Source organism: Pseudopodoces humilis, chromosome 1 (genome assembly GCF_049639895.1).
Source record: "Pseudopodoces humilis isolate 2021_Gansu_Grassland_sample_001 chromosome 1, ASM4963989v1, whole genome shotgun sequence".
In the NCBI taxonomy this organism is placed as follows: domain Eukaryota; kingdom Metazoa; phylum Chordata; class Aves; order Passeriformes; family Paridae; genus Pseudopodoces; species Pseudopodoces humilis.
Window position 1 is genome coordinate 114,886,274 of NC_142200.1, and position 24,363 is coordinate 114,910,636.

Here is a 24,363-nt window from a genome sequence, read left to right on the forward strand (position 1 = left end):
TCTGTATGGAATGGTAGCAACCTTAAGAGCTCAAGAATACACCTAATATAGTGTATCAGTGCTAAAGAGATGCTTAAATGTCCTCGTATTGGATATTGCAGAAGCTGAAGGGCATTCAGAGGTTTGCTGTTACAGCTGCTGTTGTTCTACTAATGCAGCCATACTGCTTTTAACCAAGGTTTTTGAAAGCTAATACAAAAAACTAAGCCCTTAATTCCATATTTTTCATCCAAATCACTTTTTTGTTTTAAGTGCAGCTAGTTTCCTCTGAAAAATTTAAAAATATTATTGCATTTTTTTTTATTTGCTACCTACTAAGTAGGAGTAAGCAAGAGGTGATAAAATGCACTCTACATCATAAAAAAAACATCTTTCTGGTGATCCCTCAAACCTTAAAATTATTCTGGGTTATTGTTTTTAATTATATTATCCACTTGCTAATATTTTCCCCCCTTCTCTGTATAGTCTGCTCTTCAGTAGGGCTTTGAACTGGATTTCTTGATGCAAGAGTTGATGTCATAATAGAAATGCTAAAAATACTACTTTTTATGAAGGAAAACTGGGTTTTAAAGAAAAGTCACAGTGCTGAACTGAGTGAAGGTGTGGTTGTGGAGCGATGATTGTTCCAGTGGTGTAATCCTTCAAACTTACGTGCTCATTAACAAATATTTATATGCCTAAAGGCTGTTGAGGCAGATGGATTGCACCTATTCACCTAGACACTGTGTAAATATGAATAGGAAAAATACATACACTTATTCATAAAATAGCTACAAATGAGGACAATTTTCAAATATCTGGTCTCGTATTGGTGCTTTCATGGACTCTAAGTCATACATTTTTTCTCCATTATAGTGTACATGGGAGAGAGATGTGATAATGAAAAATAAGGAACTAGCACAATAGTATATTACCCTGATATTACCTTCTATTTTCTCTTTTTGTCTTTTTCTCTTCTCTAACAGATAATGCTGGGTCTGAATGATGTCAGATCTAGTAATATTTGAATAACTATCATGCACAGGAAAGGAAAAAAAATTAACAGAGGGAGTTGGGGTATGATCTTGTGAGTGGTATAGTATTTACAGCCATGTTTAGAAGGGAAGCTGAAACCTTTTTTGTTGCAACAGTGTTATGTTGTTAGGGAAAGAACTGCGTACAAAGAAAAATGTGGCACATGAAGAGAATGACAATTTGGGTTTACCAAAGAAATTACTCAAAACTGTAATTATGGTCATTAATACCCTTTCCTGCTTGGGGGAAAAAAAAATTGAACAGAACTAGCAGTGTTGGCAATTATTATCAGTTCTGCTCCTGTTGCTTAAGATTGTTTTCTTTAAATATGCCTCCATGATATTTGTTCGGAACAGATTGGAGTTCTCACCTTGTCTATGACTTATTGCCTAAGAACCACACCTTTACAGTGTAGTTACCTTCACTCAACATGAGAGAACTTCTGTCTTTGCAAGTATTGGACCAAACTTTCCAACTAATTAGCTGTCATTATGAGTATTAATGTATATCACTTATAGTTTTCCAGATAACATAAACATTTAATATCAGCATTACAAGAGGATATATAAGAAAAGGCCAAAGAAGAGCAAGAATTAAATACCTCATCTAGAACCTTCAAATGTTTGCTATAGCTAATCTTGTGTTGCTATTTTGATACTAATTTCCATTAGTATGCAGCTACTTCTGCTGTCACAGAAAACTAAGATCAGTCATTTCCTTTAAAGCCTATTCTTCAAGCTTTGTGTCTTAAAATACAAAAACATCTTTGTTTTGTGTGTAATTGATTAAATCAAATATATTTATTTGAAATATATTATTTAAATATATATTTAATTCTATAAACTTTGAAAGTAGGAGTGATATCTATGAATGGTGCCACAAGGAAATACTTTTTGATTTTTACTGTTCTCTTGAGTGCAGAAGGATTTATATAATTCATGAGAACAGCTTTGGGCTAGGAAAATATCACTTCTTGCATTTCGCTTCTGTGGAGAGCTTGCCTGATAAAAAATATTGTATTGACTTTATAAACACCCCAAACAGCAAAGCACTAATAACCTCTCTGCTGGATATGTGTGTATGGTGTCAGAGAGCACTACTGGAAGAGACAAACAGGGTTGATTCAGTCCCTTCTGACAAAGGCAATGTTTGATGAAAGGGAACTCATTAAATTGTCAAAGTAGACAGGTTTCTGTTGGTCTTTGCCTTATCCCAGGACCATTTATCCAGCCTTACTGTGGCTTACTAAATATGTTTCTTCTGCCAGCTAATGTAATTAGACTAATAGTTCAGTTGGTAGCAGTCTGCCTGAAGGCAGAGGAAAGACTGACACATGAGAGCCAGCATAGATGGCTCATGTTGCACAAAATAATTGTTTTATTAAAAAAGTAAGAAAAAGCAACCCAAGCCCTGTAAATAATACCAATAACTGTAATGACAACAAGTTATTTAGAAATTGTGGTCTGTATTGTCTGTGAAACCCTCTGAAAACATCATTCAATGTTTTTAACAGTAATGATGAAACGGGGTGTTTCATAAACTCTGTTTCAGTCCTAGCCCTGAAGTGACTTGTGGTGGGTTGGAGAGGGGAAGGAGCAGAGGTCATGCAGGCAATAGTAAAATAATTTATTTTAGATTATGGACCCTGGTGGAGATGTAAGAACAAGTTAAATAGATGGTCATAGTAACTGCAGCTATGAATTGTAAAAGATCCTTCTAGAGACTCTGAAAATTGCAAAAGGTTTTCTTTTCCCTGGAACTCAACTGGATGCTACTCTTGTAGTAAGAGTACTCTTGTCAATTTACAAAATATGCTATTAACCATATATGATCAGTCAAGGGAAAAATTCCTTGTAAAAACATTGGACTGAAAAAGACTAATAAAATTCTAAATGGGATACCAGGAAAATCAAAACAATTATTTACTCCAAAGATTAAGGAATGGTAATAATATTACCATCTCCTGTACTGTCCTCTCCTCAATTCCTCGTGAAATTTGTTCTTCTAAATGTGGGCATTTGGTATCTCAGCTACTTAAGGAAGAGCAGGTGTTTTGTAATGAAAGTCATTGCTGATTAGTCCCTGGAACACATCCCCTACAGGCTCTACTTATGATGCACTACAAGACAGATGTCTGAAAGAATGCCTACTCACTGCTCTCCCTGCCTTCTCTCCACTGAGAAAAGTTATATGATTGTGATGCTGGTACCACAAGTGACAGGTCCTATGGTAGACACAACTTCAGTTCTTGCCAAAATCAGATTTACTAATTCAGTGCTCTCCAGTAAAGGAAGTAAACTGCTGTAAAGAGAATAGCTTTAATTATTCCTGGATTCAAGACAGGGGAATGCCATGAGGTATTACACTTACAAGAGCAGTCAGAAGTCAGACTTTTTAGAAATTCTGAGTTATATTCCAGTTTCTTTAATTTACTTCTAGGGATTCTATGACTATGAATCTGTTTTGAAACTTAGCATTTAGATGGAGCTTTTAAAGAAGACATTCAGCTCGCTTAAAATGCAAAAAAGAAATCAACTACCTGCTTAAAATGGAGAGCAATCCTTTGTAGTCTGTAGTGCTATTCATTTATTCTTTCCTTGTTCCATTTGATTAATGAAAGCAATGTATTTTCTCTTCTTCTGCTGGTGATTAATACTTCTCCATGCTTCTTTGTTTTTGGTGGCAGATTGCTGGGGAGAGATTCCACTGTAAATTGTTTTTGATATCAAGTTTTAAATAGACTTTGCCAACCTACTTGTTTAGTGAAAAATACTTCTCAGTTTCCAGCAGTGTATAGCCCAGGCTGTGCCTTCTCTGTCTCTTTTAACGAGGAGTTTGGGAGAGGCCCTTTCAAAGCTCACTTCCATCACTACTTTGCTGTCAGCACAAAGTAAAAGAGAACAGCTTGTGTGCTGCTTCCTTCCCCAGGTCTTCATGGTAGTTGTGTGGGGCAGCAGGAGCAGCAGTCAGAAACTAAATCATAGTTGCTTCCTGACCTTGGTAAGAGCCATATCTTGTCCTGGGTACATGGTGTGAGTTAAAGCTCCAATGAGTTTTTTGGGTAGTAAAGTAATACTTTGAAGCCATTGCTGTTAGTGACACAGAGAAAAGTTCCTTGGGGAAATACTGTCTCCAGTACTGACTGGGTATAACTCATACCACCTGGACCTTGGCACTGATGCAGGCCCTATTTTTAAACATTATTTTGGACTACTGTCTGTGCTAGTGCTTCACAGGGTGCCAAGGATGTTCCTGGACACAGGAATGCAATCACCCCTTTCCACTGTTGTAGCTGTCTCTGGATAACTTCTGGATGAAGCTGCATCACCCATCTGTGTCCCTGGGCAGTCTGGAGCTCAATACAAGGCAAGGAGCAAGAGGCAGTTCATGTGCAGCTGACCTGCTCTGGAGGAACAGAGAGGATGATATTACAGATGGGTACTGCTGTGCACATGTTGGCCTCCAGAAAGAGGCATTTAAGGCAAATTGATTTTACTGTAGGATATCTTACAATACCTTTCCTTGTTGGGCTTTCAACTTTTTCAGTTTTTTCAGTTCTTTAGTTTTTACTGGTAATAAACTCAACTGATGCTCAATTCTTACTCATGCACTAAGATTAGCTGTGAGTATATGTTTTATTATGTTTGCTTTTACTTAAAAGTTGGGAAATGCATACTGAGAAGCATGCAGATGTAAAACTGATGGCAGTTTGTCAGCATAGCCTCAAGCATGCAAAAATACACTTTGCATTTGAGTGTGAACTCTACCTCTTAAGCAAACATTTTGTCCTGGTTTCAAATCAAATTTTCACTACAGAGTTCCCATTAATTAAAGTGTAAGAGTAATTTCAGCCAGCAGCTCCTTGTATGGGGACCTTTTCACTCATAGCTGGTGAAAGGTGATCTGCCTGGCTGAGCAAAAATCTATGCAATCACAAGGACAGCTCAGTGTCCAAACTCAGTTGTCACCAAGTGTCCCTTAAATGACCTGAAAAATAAATGGTTTCCCCTTACCATTTCCTTACCTTTCAGTCATGTTTTTCTCAGCTAAATTTGCCTAAGAACCCAAAACTCAGACGTGGCATGACATTTCCCTACCTGCCTCCTTTGCTTTCCACAGACCTTTTACCCCCCAGCTGTTGCTGTTGCTGCCAGCTCTGTTCAATTAACCTCAACAGGAATGCTGCTGTCCCTCTGTGGTTCATCCTGTTCAAGATTAATGAACTGTGCTTTAAACCAAAAGAATCACTAGTAAAAATTAGGTATGAATTCATTAGAAAATTTTGTATTCCTAATTAATGAAGGAGGTCATCTGAGGACTTGACAGAATTGAGCTTAACTGGAGGAAAATATCCAGAGATCAAATATATGAAGTTTGCTACTTCCTTTTCATCATCTCTCTCTCTCTCTGTGGACACCTTTTGCTACCAAACATGCTGTCTTCTGTCTCCCTGCCATCAAATCACCACCAAGGCATGTCGCTCGGAAGCATGGAGTAGAGGCAGCAGTAAAATGAAGTCACTTGTGTAGCCAGTTGTTTCTTCATCTCCTGTTTCTGAGTGATAAACACTGTGTACAATATGATTTATTTAAGTGTTAAAAAGCAGGGACTGGTCAAAATACTGAGGTCATTGCTTCTCCAGTTACAATCCAAGAAAATTCCTGGTGTTTGTCTTTCATGCTTGTTCTGGGAAACTTTGCAGTCCTTCAGCTTCTCAGTAATGCTTGTTTGGTACATTTGAAAAAAAGCTTGGGCAAGACCTTAGACATGTTCTGACTCTTATTTTCTGGATATTAAAAGTAATTTTGATAGACACCTAGACAAAGAAAGCTAAAAAGGAACTTGACCAAGAAAGTACTGACAAGCCAGGGTAGTTACAAGGAAAGGGACACAAAACAAGTAAACATCTGTTTAAAAAACAAACTTAAAAAATTAAGTTCAAACAAGACAGCTCATCAAAATTTTTCAAATGCTGCTCCTGGTTGGTCATACACAGCTTTGTATATTACTTCAGAGCTCTTGACTCTTCCATTATGGCATAGTAGTTAGTTTCCATCCTGTAGAAGATCAGGTGAACACCATGGTTTCCAATATTTCATATTGTGCCATTGACGGTGACCATAAAATGATGAATTGCACGGCTGTCAGTCAGATAGTTTGGTCTTTTATGCAGAAGAACAAACCCTGTGGTGTTTGGTACTTATATCTCTAAATCAGGGTCTAATTGGGGTTTTTTTTAGAGAAAATTTATATGGGCCCTTCTAAGTTCTAAAAATATACTTCTATCTCTCCAAGTAAACATATCCATTAAGGAGATACCTATAGTAAAGAAAGATATATAGATATAGATATATAGATATATAGATATATAGATATATAGATATATAGATATATAGAAATAGATAGATAGATAGGTAGATAGATAGATAGATAGATAGATAGATAGATAGATAGATAAAGGATATAACTATAATAAATAGATTGGATCCAGGTTTTGAATGTAAAACTAAGTTTAATGACTATATTTTTGATAATATGATACCAAAACAATTTTTTTGTACAATATATTGTAAAGACCAGATATCCACTGGCCACAAAATATGCAAGTTTGTATTCTGCACATATAAAGGATAAGAAGTTGATATGTTTGAGACAAAGTTCCTCACAGTGTTGTTTAAATGCTGGAGCCAGATGTGCTAGCACACATGCTTATGTTTCAGCATATGACAATAGAAAATCAGCCAAGCACAAAAATATCTGCCAGCCATCATTTTTTGGGGGATGGTACTTTGGTTTTGGTTTACTCCACTATTTTATTTATAGATTCTAAAGAAATTGAGCCTTATCTTCAAATGTAATTACCACAGAAGTCGTGGAAAATGAGATTTTCAAAGGAGACCAAGGAAACTGAGGACCCAGTTCTTAGCAATTAGGAAATAATATACCAAGTCCCAGTCCCAGCCTTGAACACACCAGTATCAAGGATCTGTATGGGAGCATTGACATGGGTTTGTAATAAGCTACCCAGCTGATGATGTTTCTGCAACGCTAAGTAATCTTATATAATGAAATATTTCATATCAAGTTCAGTTTGTCATGAGAAAGAACATGGTTTTTACCTTCTGCAGGGGCGCAGTTGTTGGGTTTTTTTGGGTTGTCTTGTTTATTTTTTTTTCCTGAACAGCATTATGGGCCAAATGCTCAATCCTTTTATGTCAAAGGCAAAGTTTTATTTAAAGGAGACAGGAATGCATGGGTATGTGCTAAATCAGATATTTTCAAATGTGTGCCACTTGAGATTGTGGAAGAAAAAACATGCTCATAATATATTTGTGATTTGTTTGAAGTCAGAGTACATTTCCCTCTGTGGGTCTATTTATAGCTTCAGGATAAGAAATTCTTAGGCTTAGAAGCAGGAGCTGATGAGTGAGACTTTCACATACTCAGAAGAAAAACATGAGTTGTAATTTTCTGTTTCTTCAGACTAAAGAAAATTCATGAGCCTTGTAGCTGGGATATAAAATTAATCCTGCTTGCTTAGGAGATCCTTAATCACAATGCAGTTTTCCACTTGAACCACGGTATCTGCACTACTCAAAGAAGTCAGTTCCTGCAGAATATTTTTTCATCTCTCTTTGTCTCTTGTTAAAATAGACCTTTGATTTTGCCAGTGACCAATATTAGATTGTAATGTAGTATTTTTATATTTTTAGTTTTTATTCTGTTGCTATATTAAGACCAGGAACACAAAAGGATTCATGTGAATCCTGAAGTGTTCCCCTTTTTATTTTTTTTTTTTTTGCTGCTGGAGTCCAGTTGCATACAATATCAGCAATCAACTTGTATACCAAAGCCAAGCAGTGACAGCAGCAATAATGAATATTTGCTGTGGGCCACTGGTATGAAAATAGCACAGTGCTGCAAGCCTGCGTCACCAGAAACAAATCTTCCTTTGACTGTGGCTGAATTTCCAGCTCAATTTTAGAACATTTATAATTGAAATAGCTCTTAAAGCACTGTCTAATGTAGTGTTAAGAAATGCTGATTCAGTCTACAAGGCATGAACTCAAATGCCTTCCTACATCTATTTGGTGTTGTTTTTCCTTGTTTTTTTTGTTAATCCTTTTTACTTTTAATGCTGTACCCTGTATTTAGGGCACTGAACTGTGGACAGGCAGCAGCACTATAATATATTCAAAGGGACCCATGCTGGTTAAGTTAGAAGTTCTTGTGAGAAAAGGAATTGAATTGCCTCTTTGTAAGCTTACTTGACAGCTTTCAGAATGTTTTATCCTTAATCTCTGCTGAAAATTCTAAACTTTGTATGAGGATGAGCAGCTTTGCATCTTTAAATGTGTCATGGCTTTTACATGGTGAACTTCAATGGCTTTCTGTTTTTTAATGTCATTAATACATTTGTATTAGTAGAATATAAAGTGTATTCATATAGGGCAACTCTTAAAAATGCAGAGTATATGCACTGAACTTTGACTATTTTGTGAGATGAAGAATATGCTGATGACATTTACCATGTTTAACTTCTATATACTATGCTGCTTTCATTCATGCATCTCAAAATATCCTCAAAATATCCAAAACAGCTAGCATAATTGATTGTATTTTCTTTTTGCTTTAAAATAATTACATGGTGAAATATTAGATCAGCACAGATACAGAAGGTCAGATACTTGAAGCAGAATAAAATGTGCTGTTATTTAAGCTTTTTTTTTTTTTTCATTCATTGCCTCAGGTTTTCCTATGGAAAGTAAAGAAATTATGATCTATATTTTGCTTAGGGCTAAATACTGACCCTTACACTGCAAAACTAGCAATGGTGATTGATGCACATATCTAATTTCCTGCAAGATTAGAATGAACACTAACTTTGTCATCAATCCTGAAAGAATGTTAATATCCTTTTCCCCTCCCTGGGCCACCTGCCCTTTGCCATCCATGTCACCAAGAGAGTACATTGGCTAAGCCTACCACTGTACAGTAGTATCAGGATACAGAAAATGATGTTTTAAAAGTAGTATTAATGCTCATAAAGCAACAGGGTTTGGGCTGGGATTGGGATTTTGAGGAAAATGATTTTACAGCAGCAATTTTTAACTTAAGAGGAGCAAGCATTCAATAGATTCTCTGGAAGGGGAAAGGAATGACTAGTTAATGCTATGATTTTGTAGACAGATCTTCAAAGGCTTTATTTCGTCAGTTTCTCAACAAAAGGCGTAATATTTCAAAATATTATTTTCTTTTGAAACATTATTTAAAAAAAAAGAATAATCACAAATAAAAAGAGACTATTCAGCAAGGTAACACCATTCCTTCTGCACTGATATTTGACCTCCCCAGTACCTTCAGATTATGACCTTCAGGCTCTCTTTCAGGTAAAAGAAAACCAAACTGTGATTTGACCTTGAGTGGAACTTTATTTTTTGCTACATGCTTTAATGCCTGTCAATACCTGGAATATTCACATGAAAAACTCTGTTTCTTGGGTTTATGAATGATAATTTTTAAAATCCCTGTGGGAGAGTAAGTAGAAACATTAAAAAATACACAATGTACAAACATAATAGAGCTTAAAGGGTTGTATTCTCACTGACTGAAAGGGAATCGTATTTGTGTAGATATTTGTTCAGCCAGCTTCAATCTCCCGGTAGGAAATACTTCTGGGTCTGTGTAGGTAGGCTATTCCCAGGCTTCATAAACTTTAATATTAGAAAGAATTTCCTCACATCTGATCTAAGTCTCTCTTGGTGTAATCCAATAGTCCTTGTTCTACTAGGAGGGATGAGGGTATATTCTCTTACTTTTAGCTACCTTCTACAGATATGAAAAGCATTGTCAATGCTTCCTTTTTTTCTTGCATATTCACAGTTCATGTTTTCTAAACCGCTAATTTATTTTGGCTCCCTCCATCACAAATCCTCTCTTGTTGCTTTGCATTTGCTTTGCTTCTGGATTAACAGCAAAGTAATTCGAGGTTTTTTTGGCATTACTGTCCCCAGGCTGGACACAGGGCCTCCAGATCAGAGGAGGAAAAAAAATACCTCCTAAATCTTTTGCTTTGCACTTTCAGTGTGGCAGGGACCTGCTTTTATAGCACAGTGATAGAAGAGATCTGTGTTCATCATGTCTGCTACTGAAATATTTTTCTGAAAACCAAGGAAATCAACAAAGAAAGCAATCAAAATGAAATAAACAGTAAAACTTCCCCAAATGCAGTACTGGGGTTGTTGTTCATCATTTTGTGTTAATTGATCAGGTTAAATCTACTGAGTCTGGATTCCTGCAACTCTCTTTACTGAAAAGCATCTAATTTTCTAAACTGTTTCTTCAATGCATTAAAATTGTTTTGAATCAGTTTTCTCAGTGTGGAAGCAATTTCTTGCTTCCAGTTTGATATTGCCTGCTAAGCTGTTAGGAATGTTCTCCACTAGCGAAGTTTTGGAACACTACTAGTCTGCAGCACACCACTGTGGTATCAGTTTGTTGTGTCCCTTCTGCATTGGAGCATGTACTTAGCTCTCTAAGTGAAAGAATTGCTATTTTGTCTATTCCAATGGGAGGCAATAAATAAAGTACAATACAGGTAAAGCATCACTAGCAGCAAGCGACGTATGAAACCAAAATGAGCTATGCTGGTAAGTTCTCAAATCCAGGCATATCTCAGTAAAGTATCTAAGATTTTTTTTTTTTTTTTTTTTTTAAAGCTACTACTCAGTCAGCCTAATATGATAAAATACAACACTGCAAAGGCAGAGATATCCTGTGTTTTGTCTCCTTCTCATGTCCTCTACCTACCATCTTCTTCACTGCCTTCACTGCTGAATTTTGCTGTCCTCCACCCTGCTAAGTACTTAACAACCACATGATACTGCCATATCCAAACACCATGTATCAAGTATTCAAACTCAAATATTGTTGTGTATTTCCTCTCTCCTTGATTTGAGAACTACAGGAAAAGCACAAGTTTTTAGGTGCAAGAACTGGGTTTCCAGATTTAGGTATATATCTTGCTTGTAGTCTTTCCAAAAATACTACTGATAGGCAGAGTGAAAATCTTATTAGTGTTTGTTTAGTCTCAGATATGTAATGTTGTATATTTAATTGCTGTTATTAGTATGTATCATTATTATGTAATAATGGATAACAATGTGTACTGTGTATTAATAATTACCTTAATTCTTTTAGTGTTGGTGTTGGGAAAAAATCAAGTGAAGTATAATTTTTTTATTTTTTTTTACCAGATATAAAGGACAATTTTTTAATTTTAGTTTTATAACTACAAGATGCTAAAAGCTTGGCTACCCAATCATCATTGGCTGTTTATGCATCTGAAGTTGTGTGTATAAATTTTAACTGCCTGTTGTGCTGTTCATTTGCACGACTTCTTTTATTGCATTTTTCTTCTGTTGTACAGTATAGTCTTAATGACCTTTTTGTTCATTTTATGAGATCTGTGTGAGCAGACTGCAGGAGACAACACATGGTTTTTCAATACATGGGAGTACTGTATTTTGTAACCACACAAAATACAAAGAAAAAGGTCAGGTTTAGTTCATTACCATTAGTCAAACCACCACCAGAACAATCTGCCTCTCTGTGTCATCACAGATTGGGATGTCAACAAGCAAACACCAAAGGTCACATGATTTTTTGTTAGCCTGTTTTCATTTCTTTACATCTCCTGTCTTTGCCCACAGACACTAACACAGGGACACCAGCAATATCAACGACGACAACCGTGGAAATCCGGAAGAGCAGTGTTATGACAACTGAGATCACCTCTAAAGTGGAGAAAATCCCCACAACAGCCACTAGCAGCAGCACTTGCCCTTCTGTTGAGACTGAGGAAGAAAAAGCAAAAAGACTGCTGTACTGTTCACTATGCAAAGTCGCTGTCAACTCTGCCTCACAGCTGGAGGCGCACAACAGTGGTGAGATGGAGCACTGCTTGCTTGCTTCCTTTTTTTTTTCTCTTCTGTCTCAAGAGCATTGCAATTATCTTCCCCTGAATAGATTAGATCTCTTACAGCAGGGGACAAAGAGGTGGCAGAAAACTGGCAATTACATGGAATTCATTAACTATTAAAGTATAAAAATGACAGGCAAAAGAGGCTTTCAAAAAAGGGAAAGAGAGGAATTTATTGCAAGTTGCACATTTTCTTACACTTTAGCTTTTGCAGCTTCAAAACCTTATTGAGCTAAATGACAGCTCTACTTCATTACCTTTAGTGTTCAGAGTTTGCATGGTTTTGCTTGTGCCAACTAGCAAACTGAGTATGAATGCCATTAGCTTTGTCTGAAATCTAACAAATTAAGGCTGAAAGAGGGAGCATCAGTCAGTCAGAATTCAATGATGGGAGTTAGAGTTCTTAGCTCCATATTGTCTGTTAATAAATAACTTGTTAAAATTATGTGTATTTTCCCTTTGTTTTCATCAACTGATAGCAGCTGCTGCATGAGAGTTGAAGGGGTAATTGTCTACCTCCATCTTTCTCAGTTTTTAAACTTTTTCTTGTCATTAGAGCTAGTAGCATCAGCAAATTCCAGTAGTAGAGGGCCACCATTCACAGTCACTATTTTAAGCATGTTACTGATTGGCTCCGTGGCAGGTGGGGTTAAAAGATCTAAGGATTTGATATGGTGGCAGTGACCACCTAAAGCCATCTTACAGAAAATTCCTGATTTTGGATGTCAGGGGCTACCTCTTATCAAGGGTAAGTAGGGTTAAGAGATAGAAAGAGAACCTTAAGTTTGAAATGTAGAGACAGTGATAATATACCTACTGCAAAGTGATCAATGGTTTTATGATACAATTAAAAAAGGAATAACTTTGGCATATCTATAGAACTCAGAATAGAAATTATAACTTCTTGGCATTCATGAGAAACAAAATTTCATCAGTTTTGAATGCTGTTTACTATATGCCAGATCTTCAGCTGGTGAAAGTTCAACTTCAAGCTGTACCCTTTTAAACTATTTAACTTCATTTGAGAGTTAGACTCTAAATATTCTGATCAGGCGGAGAGCCAAAACATTGTTCTGAATATTTAAACACAACCTTCCAAGTTTTTTCTGCCTGAGACGATAAACTGCGTGTGTGCTCACACACATGCATTTTTTTTACAAGTCTCTGTGGATACATACAGCAATTAGCAGTGGAGCAGTGGTTCTGTACTGTTAGTTGGCTCTGTAGTTAGTTCATTATCTTCACAGACTACCTTTGTGGGAGTCAACAGTGTAAGAAATTGTTCAGGCTGAATAAAGGTGAAGCAACACAACACCAGTGTTCTCTATCCAACCTTTATTTACAAAGAAAAAAAAAAGAAAAAGCAAGTGCATTTTTCTCTCATAAATGTTTCTCACATGTTTTGGTTTCTGTCCAGGATTTTAATGATCTATAGGTTGCTTCCAGGAAGCTCTGCCCCTTTCTGGTTTGGAGAGTAATTAGTTAATTACAGATTTAATTGTAAGCTACTTAGATATACTGTTTATCAATCTGTTCAGGAAGACTACAAATCAAAGCAAACTACATCTTTAATAGCTAAATTACTTTTCTTTTGCAACTACAATTCAGGTCTTATTAGCAGCAGGAGTTAATGAGAAAAGTCACACGCACTTAACTTCGCGTCAGGGTATCTGATTGTGCCGCTACTTTCTGGTGTGGCTGCTTTGTTCTAGTGCATTACCTATAGGTATGTAATTTAATAACTAAGTACCAGGTGTGAAATACTGTTACATTAATATGACTCCGATACAGACCAAAACAGTTCCATTCCAAGGTTAGCACATGGCACCAGGCTGAGTCTCTTATGATTATACTTTTAAAAGAAAATAGAACAATGAATGCAACCCAATTGCCAAAGTTTTTTCTGTTTCCCATTTCTATTGTCTCCAGGGACTAAGCACAAAACTATGCTGGAAGCTCGGAATGGAAGTGGAACCATAAAAGCCTTTCCCCGGGCAGGCGTAAAAGGCAAAGGACCTGTGAATAAAGGAAACACAGGCCTTCAGAACAAAACATTTCACTGTGAAATATGTGATGTGCACGTCAACTCTGAGACACAACTGAAACAGGTACTCAGCCAACTTGTAGAGTGAGAATCTTTGGCTGTTCTTTGCTTTCATGGTGGTTCAGTACCAACACAGTCAGTGCATGTCAATATAAGAGTGTGTGTCCAAATGGAACTCACAGTTTTGTCCGTCGTACTTGGCTGCCATGCTGCATGTTTTGTTTTGATTACGATCTCCCCTTGCATGGAATATATCTTCTCAAAAGCTCTCAGTTATACACATTTGGTAAAGAGTTACAGAAGGTGTAAGCTGCAGTAGGTTAACAACTGCCTTTAGACTGTTAGAATTGTCCTGAGCTAATAAACTCTGCCATTTCATGTACTGCATGATATTTACCTTGACAAAGATGTGAAGGTGGGTGCAGACAGCACTTTCACAGAACACTGAGTAACCGGCCTAGAAATGTGGTATGGTAATATTTTTGTGAATGTTTCTCTCTAACTGAGAAGCATGACCTCTAAATTGCCATTACACTAAGTTATGTTCAGTCATTCTTCAGATGATCAAAGCTTTCTGAGAAGCACTTAGTTTAATTCCATATGCCTATTGGAATTAAATACTTGTTAAGGAACTTTACAAGAATGAAGATAAATTCAGTAATGGACAACAGCAATACCCATTCTTCTGGTTTCAGGGGGAAAAAAAAGTCCAGTTCTAAGTCTTTTTATTGTGATAATTCTCTTGAAAATGAAAATCCAAGTAAAAATACAATTCTGAAAAAGGTCCCTTACTTCTAATACGGCAAAATAATCTCTGTAGAAAGATACTTTAAAAATCTCATAGATCTTATGAGGATTTCACACATTTTTCTTCACTGTCACTTAGTTTGATATATAACCATCTCAGAAGGATCTCCAGGCACCTTAGGGATTTAAACAATTTTATGACCTTATATTCTTCCCCAAAGAGGGGACACTTTACTATCTAATATTCTTTAAAAACTTTCTATCAGCAGTGGATTGAATTTGATGGGTGCTTTATAGAGTTAGGGAGGAGTTTTTCAAAGACTTCTGTCTTTAACCTGACTCAAGTCCTGCTGAAGTTAGAAAAGGTGGGAAAATATTTAACTGTAGTGGAAGCAGAGGTGGACTTAGGACTGATGAAAATTACAGTCCCAATATGTGGTGCCAAAGGATGCTTCAAGTTTCAAGAGAGCCAATTCGTTTTCATTACTGAATTAGACAAAGTAATGCTCTTTTACAATAAAAGCCTTTAGTATTAGAGCACTAATTTTGTGTAAAGCAGAACCTGAAGTGATCTGTTGTGGAACTATCACCCTTTGTTTTCTTTCTCCCTCTCCCTAAAATATATTTTAACAGCACATAAGCAGTAGAAGGCACAAAGACAGAGCTGCTGGGAAGCCACCTAAACCTAAATACAGCCCTTACAACAAACTCCAGAAGGGAACACATCCTCTAGGGGTAAGCCAATCACCCTTTTTATTTGACTTTTATTTTAATCCTGATGAATAGGTTTTTAGAAAACATAATTAGAAAAATGTTTAGAAGTAGAGTAATAGTGTAAGCCATTGGAGTATGAAGTACATGAAGGAGCCAGTGGAAGCCCAAAAGGGTTTTTTTTTATTTACTTTAAGGGATGTTTATTACAGTGTGTGGACCCTTGCTTTTGTAGCTATTCTGAATAATCTAAGAAACGAAGCTTGTTGCAAAGGTCATTAGAGAGCAAGAGACGGAAAAAACCTCCAGATGTCAAACAGGATTTTTCCAGTTTTCACCAAGGACATTAGTGATGAAATAACTAAATAAAACCCTACAAAATAGAAACCATTCATTCCATCCTTATTTAGAGAATTGTTGAGATAGCAAGTGAAACGATTAAAAAACCCTTTCTCTTCTTTCATTCAACTGTTTCAGGATGGTTCTGATCATATTTTCAACTGCCAGGATAAACTATCTGAAACACAATTCTTGCTAGCTGTAAAAGCTGAGGAAAAGGTTTACTTTTTAATAAAAAACCCTCTAGCTAAGAACCAGCTTATATTGTGGGTGGGTTAGAAAAACATCTGACGTTTATCTTCTCCATCAGTTAAACAGCATGAATGCTGTATCTGCTGCTTTGTAAGGGTTTATAAATGGTTCTGGCAGAGGGAGGATGTTGATTTATTGTCCTCATAGAGATTAGCTCCTTATGCCTTGACCATCTCTGATGAAGGTACAATATGGAACTTTTTTTTTTCTTTCTCTTTTTAAAGAGAAAAACCTATTTCTCTTTACATTGAGTTAAAGCTCTTGGCAGTAGAAACTGTCCTTTTTGGGGCAGCCATCATGGGTGGCATATTCATGCAGGATTCAGTGGTAGAATAAAGCAGGGCACCTTTCCAGTAGATCTACTGATAGGGAAATAGCCCCATAGAGTTTCTCAGTAATCCACAAGAAAGATCAAGGTCTCCAATACAAACTATACGGAAAGGAATAGAAAATATGTAGTGGGGTAAGCAGGATATGGAATCAGGAAAGCCTTACTGACAGGATTATTATTCCTTTAGGAAATTTATTATTTTTCAGAGGATAAAAACAACTATTACATTGCTGCTGTTGTTGTTGTTTTGCACAGTTCTGTACCACTTTACGTAATGATGATTTCTGAGAACTCCAGGCAAGGTTCGAGACAAATAACAGCAGTGTGTCCTTTTCCTACTCCCTCAATCCCAATTGATCACAATGTACAGGTCAGGCTAGAGGGCATCAAAGAGGCAAAAGGGATTTAAGAAGGAGAGAACGAGCTATGAATAAATTAAGAGATATGTGTAGTAGAATTGTGGCTTCAATAAGAAAGGATAGACCAGTTCTCCATTTAGTCTTTTTGGTTTTCAATATAAGAACTGCAGGAATTGTTGCCACTTGAAGTGCAGAATGGCACAGCAACAAGACAGAGATTTTCCAATTCCACCTTCAATTCAATACTTTCTTTACTTTTTCTTTACTCCTTCTCCCTAACTGAAAACAGGATGCTCCCCATTAATATTTCAAGTTATTTGTCCATTAGTTTATTTATTTGGAAATGAAAAAAAATGTCTACTTTACTCCTAATGTTGACCTGTGATTTAATTAGAGGTTAGAAATGAAGGTGCAAGGTACTGTATATGTTAAATATTACTAGTTTTGCAGCTACCTTGAAATCAGAATCATCTTGAAAAGTTAACTGAAAAGCTATGTAACTACATTAGAAGTAACTGATACCTCCAAGAATGGCAAGAAAGCCTTAGCCTTTTAATAGAAACAGCCACATGAGACCTTTGTTCTTCATGACACAAAATCTATGGGCATTTCTCTACAGAAATTAAAAAAAGAACATGCTACATGTTCATGGATTTTCTTGACCGAAAGCCTGCTTTACCATGTTTTCAATATAATTTGTACTTCTCTCTCTGTTCTAGATTTACGTGCTTCAGAGATAGAAGTTTTATAAATTCCCACAGTAATATTTCAGAGTTTAAGAAGTCTTGTAGTGTTGGGACTTACTTGGTATTTCTTCAAGCTACAACTGTCCAGCATGAATAAAATACTGCACTGGGGAGAAAAAGGTTATCAAGCATTTGATAGTCCAAACCTTCTGCAATAAAATAACTGTTACAAAAAACATCCTTTACTGGGAACTGTAGACCAAAGCATACTTTGTACTCAGGGTTACTTTTTTTTAATTTTCCTCAGGGTTGTTTTGAGTTGTTTTTTGCTGTTTTGTTTTTGTTTTTTTTTTTTTTTCATTTGAGTGGGGGTTTCTTGTTTTGTGTTTTGGGGTTTTTCTGTTATAAATAAGGCTGTAGGAGGTACTTATTAAAAAGTGTAAGGAGGGAGGAAAAAGTCATATGTTCAGCAAAGGAAGAAGACAGCTTGGATAAGTGAGCGCAACACTGATCAAGGAAAAGATCAGATCATGGCTTTTCATAGGCATCATATGGAATTTTTTATCTAGCATCTATCATATACTTTGTTAAGAGAATTAAAGAATTTGGTTTAATCTGAGTATTTCTCCCAGAGGTCTAAAGGACCTGGAAGCCAGCAGTGCTGCCAATAGGTATTGGGAAAAATAAAAGTCCTCTATCCATCTGGCCAGTAAAGGACCAGCAGACCTTTTGGGATATGGTGATAGTGTAATGATGAAACTCAGTTGTGGTTCATGCCAGAGTACTCCTGTCCTTATTTTCTGATGATTCACTCATTAGGGTTCTGTTGAGTTGAAAATGTTGGAGTGATATTGTACAAGTTAATTACTTGAAAATCCCTTTCAAGTCAAGAATGAGAAATTGTGTTTCCTTGTAAGTAAAAAGTATCCATACTTACACTGAGCTGTGCCACAGCATGGTACCTATACTCTGTATCTTCAATACCATGTATTCAGGTTTATGCCCTTTGCAGGAGGCCTCAGGTCATGCTAGGACACAGACTCACCAAAAGCCCATCAGGGACAATGGGAACTTTGTCAGTAAATGCAGTTTCTAATCTTATCTCAGAATTATAAAAACAGGACTGCAAAAGTATTCATTAGAAACTTGAAATTCCACTGGAAACTACAGTAATCTATAGAGAGTTCTCTGATGGTCATTTGTATGCATCCAAAATGTAAATTTTCTTAAATATGACTGGACCTCTTGTGAGTACTTTCAGTCTTAGAGAAACTTCAGGGTTGGGGTTTTTTTTCCTGTTTTAGGAAACCCTAATGAAGGGTTTTCTGATTTATATTTGGTAGTCCACAAGATTTAAAAACATGTCATGATTTAAAATGTTTTTTTAAGAAGACACCTCAGTGACAGGAACAGAAACATCATAGTCTGGCAGAATGCTACTTTAAAATATTTGCAAGGTTTTCACAATCCTTGTAAGAATGAGCACTGTCTTAGTGGAAAACAGTTGAAGACATTGAAGACAAAGAAAAATTATATGGGGCAGCACCCATTTAAACACATGAAACAAGAGATTTTCATAACTCATGAAAGATAAGATTGCTTTATTTGCTTGTTATTAGAAGCACGAGTAAATGAAGAGGAGTTATATGGAGATCTTAATTTTAAGAAGAACTTGCATCCTAATGATTAAAGCAGAAGTATCTTTAAAGACCAGGGATTAGGATATGTTTTCATTCTGCTCTGGTCTCTACATTAAGCTGTTCAGATGGAGATCTATTAATTGATATTTAATTTTTCCTTGTTTAATTGTTGCGGGGTACATGCAGCTTTACTTTGGTGCAGATTCCCCAGTCCCATTTTAGATTTGCTTTGATTTCTAATCTCCTATTAAATTATGAGTGTTGGCAATAAGATGTGAACACTGGAACTCTGTCCCCAACCAAATCCTTTTGCCTTGTCCAGTGGGTGAGGTTGTATCGCCTGTTACAAGTCTGTAGCTCACAGAGTCAGTAGCCACCGCAAAGCTTCTCTTGCTTGATTTTGCACATATAATCTTAAATTAAGGCCCCTCTTGTGTAGCTAATATGACCAAATTACGTGTCTCTGTTTGTTTTCTCTTCTTCCCCACAGGTAAAGTTAGTATTTTCAAAGGAACCTTCAAAGCCGATGGCCCCACGAATCTTACCAAATCCACTGGCAGCTGCAGCAGCAGCTGCTGCTGTGGCTGTGAATTCCCCCTTCAGTCTTCGCACAGCCCCAGCAGCCACCCTTTTCCAGACTTCAGCACTTCCTCCAGCACTCCTACGACCAGCTCCCGGGCCTATACGGACCACCCACACTCCTGTGCTGTTTGCTCCTTACTGAACTCCAAACGGGAATTAATTGTACTGCAATAATTTTTCAAATCAAAGCAAACAAAAAAAAATGAAAATCAAGAACATTGAACTATGCAGTGTTTATTTATAGTTTAAAGTATATATGAAGAGCCAGAACTTTTGATAGAGAACTGAACAAATTCTGAAAGGGGGAATGGGCAGTATTTTCTCCAGATGAGAACATTTCTCTTGAGCATTGATCGTTTTAGAACTGATCTCCAGCATTGACTTGTAGTGACATATAAAGCCTTTTGACTGTGCATTTTGGCACATATTTCCCTGCAATGTCTTTCCTGCTTTATGAAACAACTTACAAATTTGTCTAAAGGGCATTAACTGGTTCCAATGTATATAAAATACTTTATTCTGTAGATTAAAGAAGAAGGAAAAAAAAAAAAAAAAAAAAGAAACACTGTGAATAGCAGTACCCTTACCAATCCTCCTGCCAAATCAGCAGTTACTGGGTATTTATCTGAACAAAAGTAGATACAATAGATGTCTTGTAAAACAGTAGTATTGTGTCTCTATCTATGCCACTAGGTTTCTAACTGAATTGCAAAAGATAAAATGAACAAAATTATGTCACTTTGGTAAGTAGTCCAAAATTATTACAATAACATGGAACTGTTTCTGGTGAGCAAAGTTTTCCTCACTCACAGATGAATGAAAATAATCCAGGTTAAGGCAAAGAAAGTGATTAGGAAGATCTAGTGGGGGAAAAATAATTCAGATACTATACACAGAATGGGTCAAATGTTTCTTTAACTGAGAATGTATGTGTACACTGTGTGTTATTCAAAAAGTGTAATACATACAGGATAGATCAATATTTAAGACATGACAGTGAAGAACAAAAAATATGCTCTTGTCATGAAACAGGCCTGACACTTCAGTGTTGAGCAGAGGGAATACACAAATCGGTTGCGCAGAATCAAAATTGACAAATGAAGACCAGGAGAAAAGTCCTGGTCTCATTTAAGTCAGTTTAAAGTTCCTTCTGACTGCAGTGTAGCCAGAATTTCATCCCAAGTACAGCACATATTCATTTTATATCACACCAGTGGGAGTGTCTGTAGATACAGGTAATATTTTTTGCAATAGGCTTAGTCTTAGCAACAGACTTATTCTCTTGTTTTATTTTCTACTGATGTGGTATAAAATGTCTTAATATACGTATAAAATGTAAACAGTGACACGTGAGATACATATTACGAGATAACTGCACATCATGGGTTTGGAACAAATACAACTTTTAGGATCTCAAGGGACCCTTGAATTCTGTAGCTGACCATTATGTACGGACAGCTTAAAGCCTTATATATTTACTGTGAGGCTTAAAGGGGTTGACTGTGTCCCTTTAAAGTAAGATTTATCAGGGGTATATATAGATATATTGTATATATGTTAGAGTAAGAAAAATAACTTATAAACAGAAAATCTACTATATAAAATAATTATATAACCATTGATTTCACATGTGGGTCATTAAGTGGTAAGTAACAAACAACAGAGAAAAAAATAGACTTCTTGAATCTGATCCTTGCTGCCTGCTTTTTCCCATAGGGAGCTGAAAAGTATCTATTAATATTATGGAGTGTGCTGCTGAGTCACATGCAACCACTCTGATGTGTAGCTAAGTGAAATGCCTACCGTACATTTAGGCAGAATAAAATTTAAAAGCATAATTTAAGTTTAGGTGGGGAAATTATTTGGAAGATTTTATTAAAAGGCAGTAATGCAAAATATTGACCATGTGGTTGCTATATAATGCTGCCTGTGGTTAATGCAGACAGGTGGGAGATACAGAGGATGGGAATATACAGCACTTTTGACTTGCAGTTCATCAGTGAGCCTTCCATATGCATTCGTATTTGCCATTTTTTAAACCTCTCCGCATTTAGATTTTATAAAAGATATATAAAGAGAGAGAAAGAAGAGGTTCCATGGATATCTGTGTCCAAAGAATTCCAAAGAGATGCATTTATTTATATAGAAATATTAAAATAAGTTCTATATTATGTATTTGTATTTCATCCAGTTTATTTGCAAACGTTTGTGCCTTGAAATGAGATGAGCTTTTGTTTATATTTAATTCACACCTATGTAGCCATGAAAAAGACATGATGGTGATTCCAGGGTTAATTACCAGCTGGATTGCTTTGGCCTAATTTTCAAAACAACAGTATGAGTAAGTTCCTGAAGCCAAGTTTAGACATCTAAATAACTAGGGGCTGACATTTAAAAGGGCTCTCTACTCTACAGCTCCCAGTAAAGAGGCAGTAAATAAGCCAGCCTTCAAAACCTGCTCCTCACACTCAATTTAGAAAATGTTTCATTTTATTTGGGTACATGAGATAGTAAGATTCAGTGGACTTGGTCTTTTAAGCCTGCTTTCAACCTTCCATCTGTTCGCAGAAGCTGTAGTGCCATTGCCAGCTGTGTTCAGATTCCTCCTTGAAAAGGGCAGCAGCTTTCAAGCTGTGCTCCATGAACCACCACTTGTTTCTAGAGCCTTTTGTAAGAGCCTGTATAAGATCTTGATAAAGGAGCAGAGGAGTACTCACATTTTGGGAATGTAGAAGATCCGTGCAGGCTATCTTTTCCCCATGAGGAAGCAGGCAGATGGGAAAATGGGAGATAGACAAATATGCTGAAGGCTCTTATGCACAGCCTTCTGGTGCACGGACACCTGCTGTACGTCCTGCCATGTTGTTGTGATGCCATCAAAATCAACAGGCTGATCCTTGCCAGAACGTGGCCTGTGGCATGTATGGAGGCACAGTACTAAGGGCAGAGTTCATACAAATTTTGCTAGATATAAAAGAGTGTCATTCCAACTACTTACATCAGCTAATTTGCAATGGCACCTTCAGTTTTCTTGGACCTCTTTTGTCACAGTGCTCTATGGAACAAGTTTTGTTCACACAAGTCTCTTTTAAAGTTCAGCTGTAAACAACAAACTCAGTTCTTTTTGTCTCTTACTCACTACCTAATAAAGGATAAAGCCTAAATGTTAGAATGTATAGTGGATTTTCTGTGCCTTGCTGCTCCACCCCCTCTTGGTCAATAACAAGACTATGTACCCAGGACATCAGCACAACAGTTTCATTTTATATATATTTATATATATATATATATATATATATATATATATATATATATATACATCTATATCTGTCAAGGAAAATACTGGCACAGCAATCTGATGGTGCAAAGAGAACTTCTGGTTAAGGGTATGTCCCCAGCAGATGACAGAGGAAGTAGCAGACAGAAGACACTTTACACCTACTAGTCAATACATCCAGTGGGGAGAGAACTATTAAAGAAAAAAATGCCATCATATTTCATATTACCATAACACTCCAGGGCCAAGAGGAAGCCTAAAGCACAAGGAAGCAGATAATTTCATTGAAGTCACAGTCACTCACTGGAATGAGAGTGTGAAATCAGCCTGCAGGGAAGTGGCTGGGTGATGAACTCAGAAAAACAATCAGGTTCAGACATGTTTTCTTAAGTTCTATTCAAAGTGTTAAAGAATAACTATTCTGTTCTGACCCGAAGAGATGGTATTTTTGTGGGAGGTGTATATATATATATATATATATATATATATATTTATGCTATCTGCATTTTTCCAAATATCTATGGCTTCAAACCTTTGTTCTGAAGGATCGTCATTGCTCTGAACCATGAAATTAGTTACCTTCTTGAAAACTGCTGTAAAAGCTGATGTGAGAGGTCAGTAAGTAAACGGTATAAATACGATGATCTAAAATGAAAAAAAAAGGACTGACCATGTCAAGAAATATTGTATTTGAAGAGTATTCATCTTTATTTTAAGATAAATTATATAAAATTATATAAAATTAAGAACAGCTAAATAAAGTTAATATAACTAGAATTACATCTGTCATTTTAGTACTGAAATATTACAATTGGCTCTACATTTTAAAAGTTTAAAAGACTTCTAGATGCCGAATCAATGCAAGGATGTTGTTGGTAAATTTAATGTCTCACTTCATTATCTTCCATTTTCACAAGGAATACCATAACTGAAAGGACCTGCCTTTAGTCACTTCTCTTTTAATTGCCAAACATACAGTAGCGTATGGCCCCATACTCCCTGAAAAGTGAAATTGTGCTGCTTAGGAGCCCCTGTTTCTGTTTTTCACTCTCAGTAAACAAATAGTTTTTGGAGTCTTTTCAAAGCATCCTGGGAAATTTCTAACTTGATATCTTTTTTCAGCAAAAATAAACTACATTTTATGAACATTAGACCAACAGTGAGGAGCAAGATCTAAAGAGATTTTCAAAACTGTAACATTATTTTGGGTAGATATGAAGCACAGACAAATTATTTGGTTGCACAAATCTTTTTGAAAACACATGAAGTCAGAACCTAGACAGCTTTATAAGTGTCCTGGTTTTGGGGTTAACTCTCAGCCATAAGAAATGTCTTCTTTCTACTAACAGGTGTCTGAATTTTCATTTCTAAAGCTGACTTCAGCACAGTTCAGCCTCAAG

At 36.4% G+C, this 24,363-nt stretch overlaps 1 protein-coding gene across 4 annotated transcripts in view; it reads left to right on the forward strand.

The window, feature by feature from the left end:
- Positions 1–23,449, forward strand: part of ZNF385D (zinc finger protein 385D) — a 411,842-nt gene extending 388,393 nt beyond the window's left edge. For 3 of the 4 annotated variants that reach the window (XM_088059112.1, XM_088059116.1, XM_014248779.2), the window contains exons 6-9: positions 11,727–11,960; positions 13,925–14,103; positions 15,420–15,521; positions 19,595–23,449. In XM_088059112.1, the coding sequence (XP_087915238.1) occupies positions 11,727–11,960; positions 13,925–14,103; positions 15,420–15,521; positions 19,595–19,828 (749 nt within the window). In that variant the 3' untranslated portion in view covers positions 19,829–23,449. The remainder of the gene's footprint in view (positions 1–11,726; positions 11,961–13,924; positions 14,104–15,419; positions 15,522–19,594) is intronic. The other variant, XM_005518941.3, reaches the window with a different exon arrangement.
- Positions 23,450–24,363: the final 914 nt, after the last annotated feature.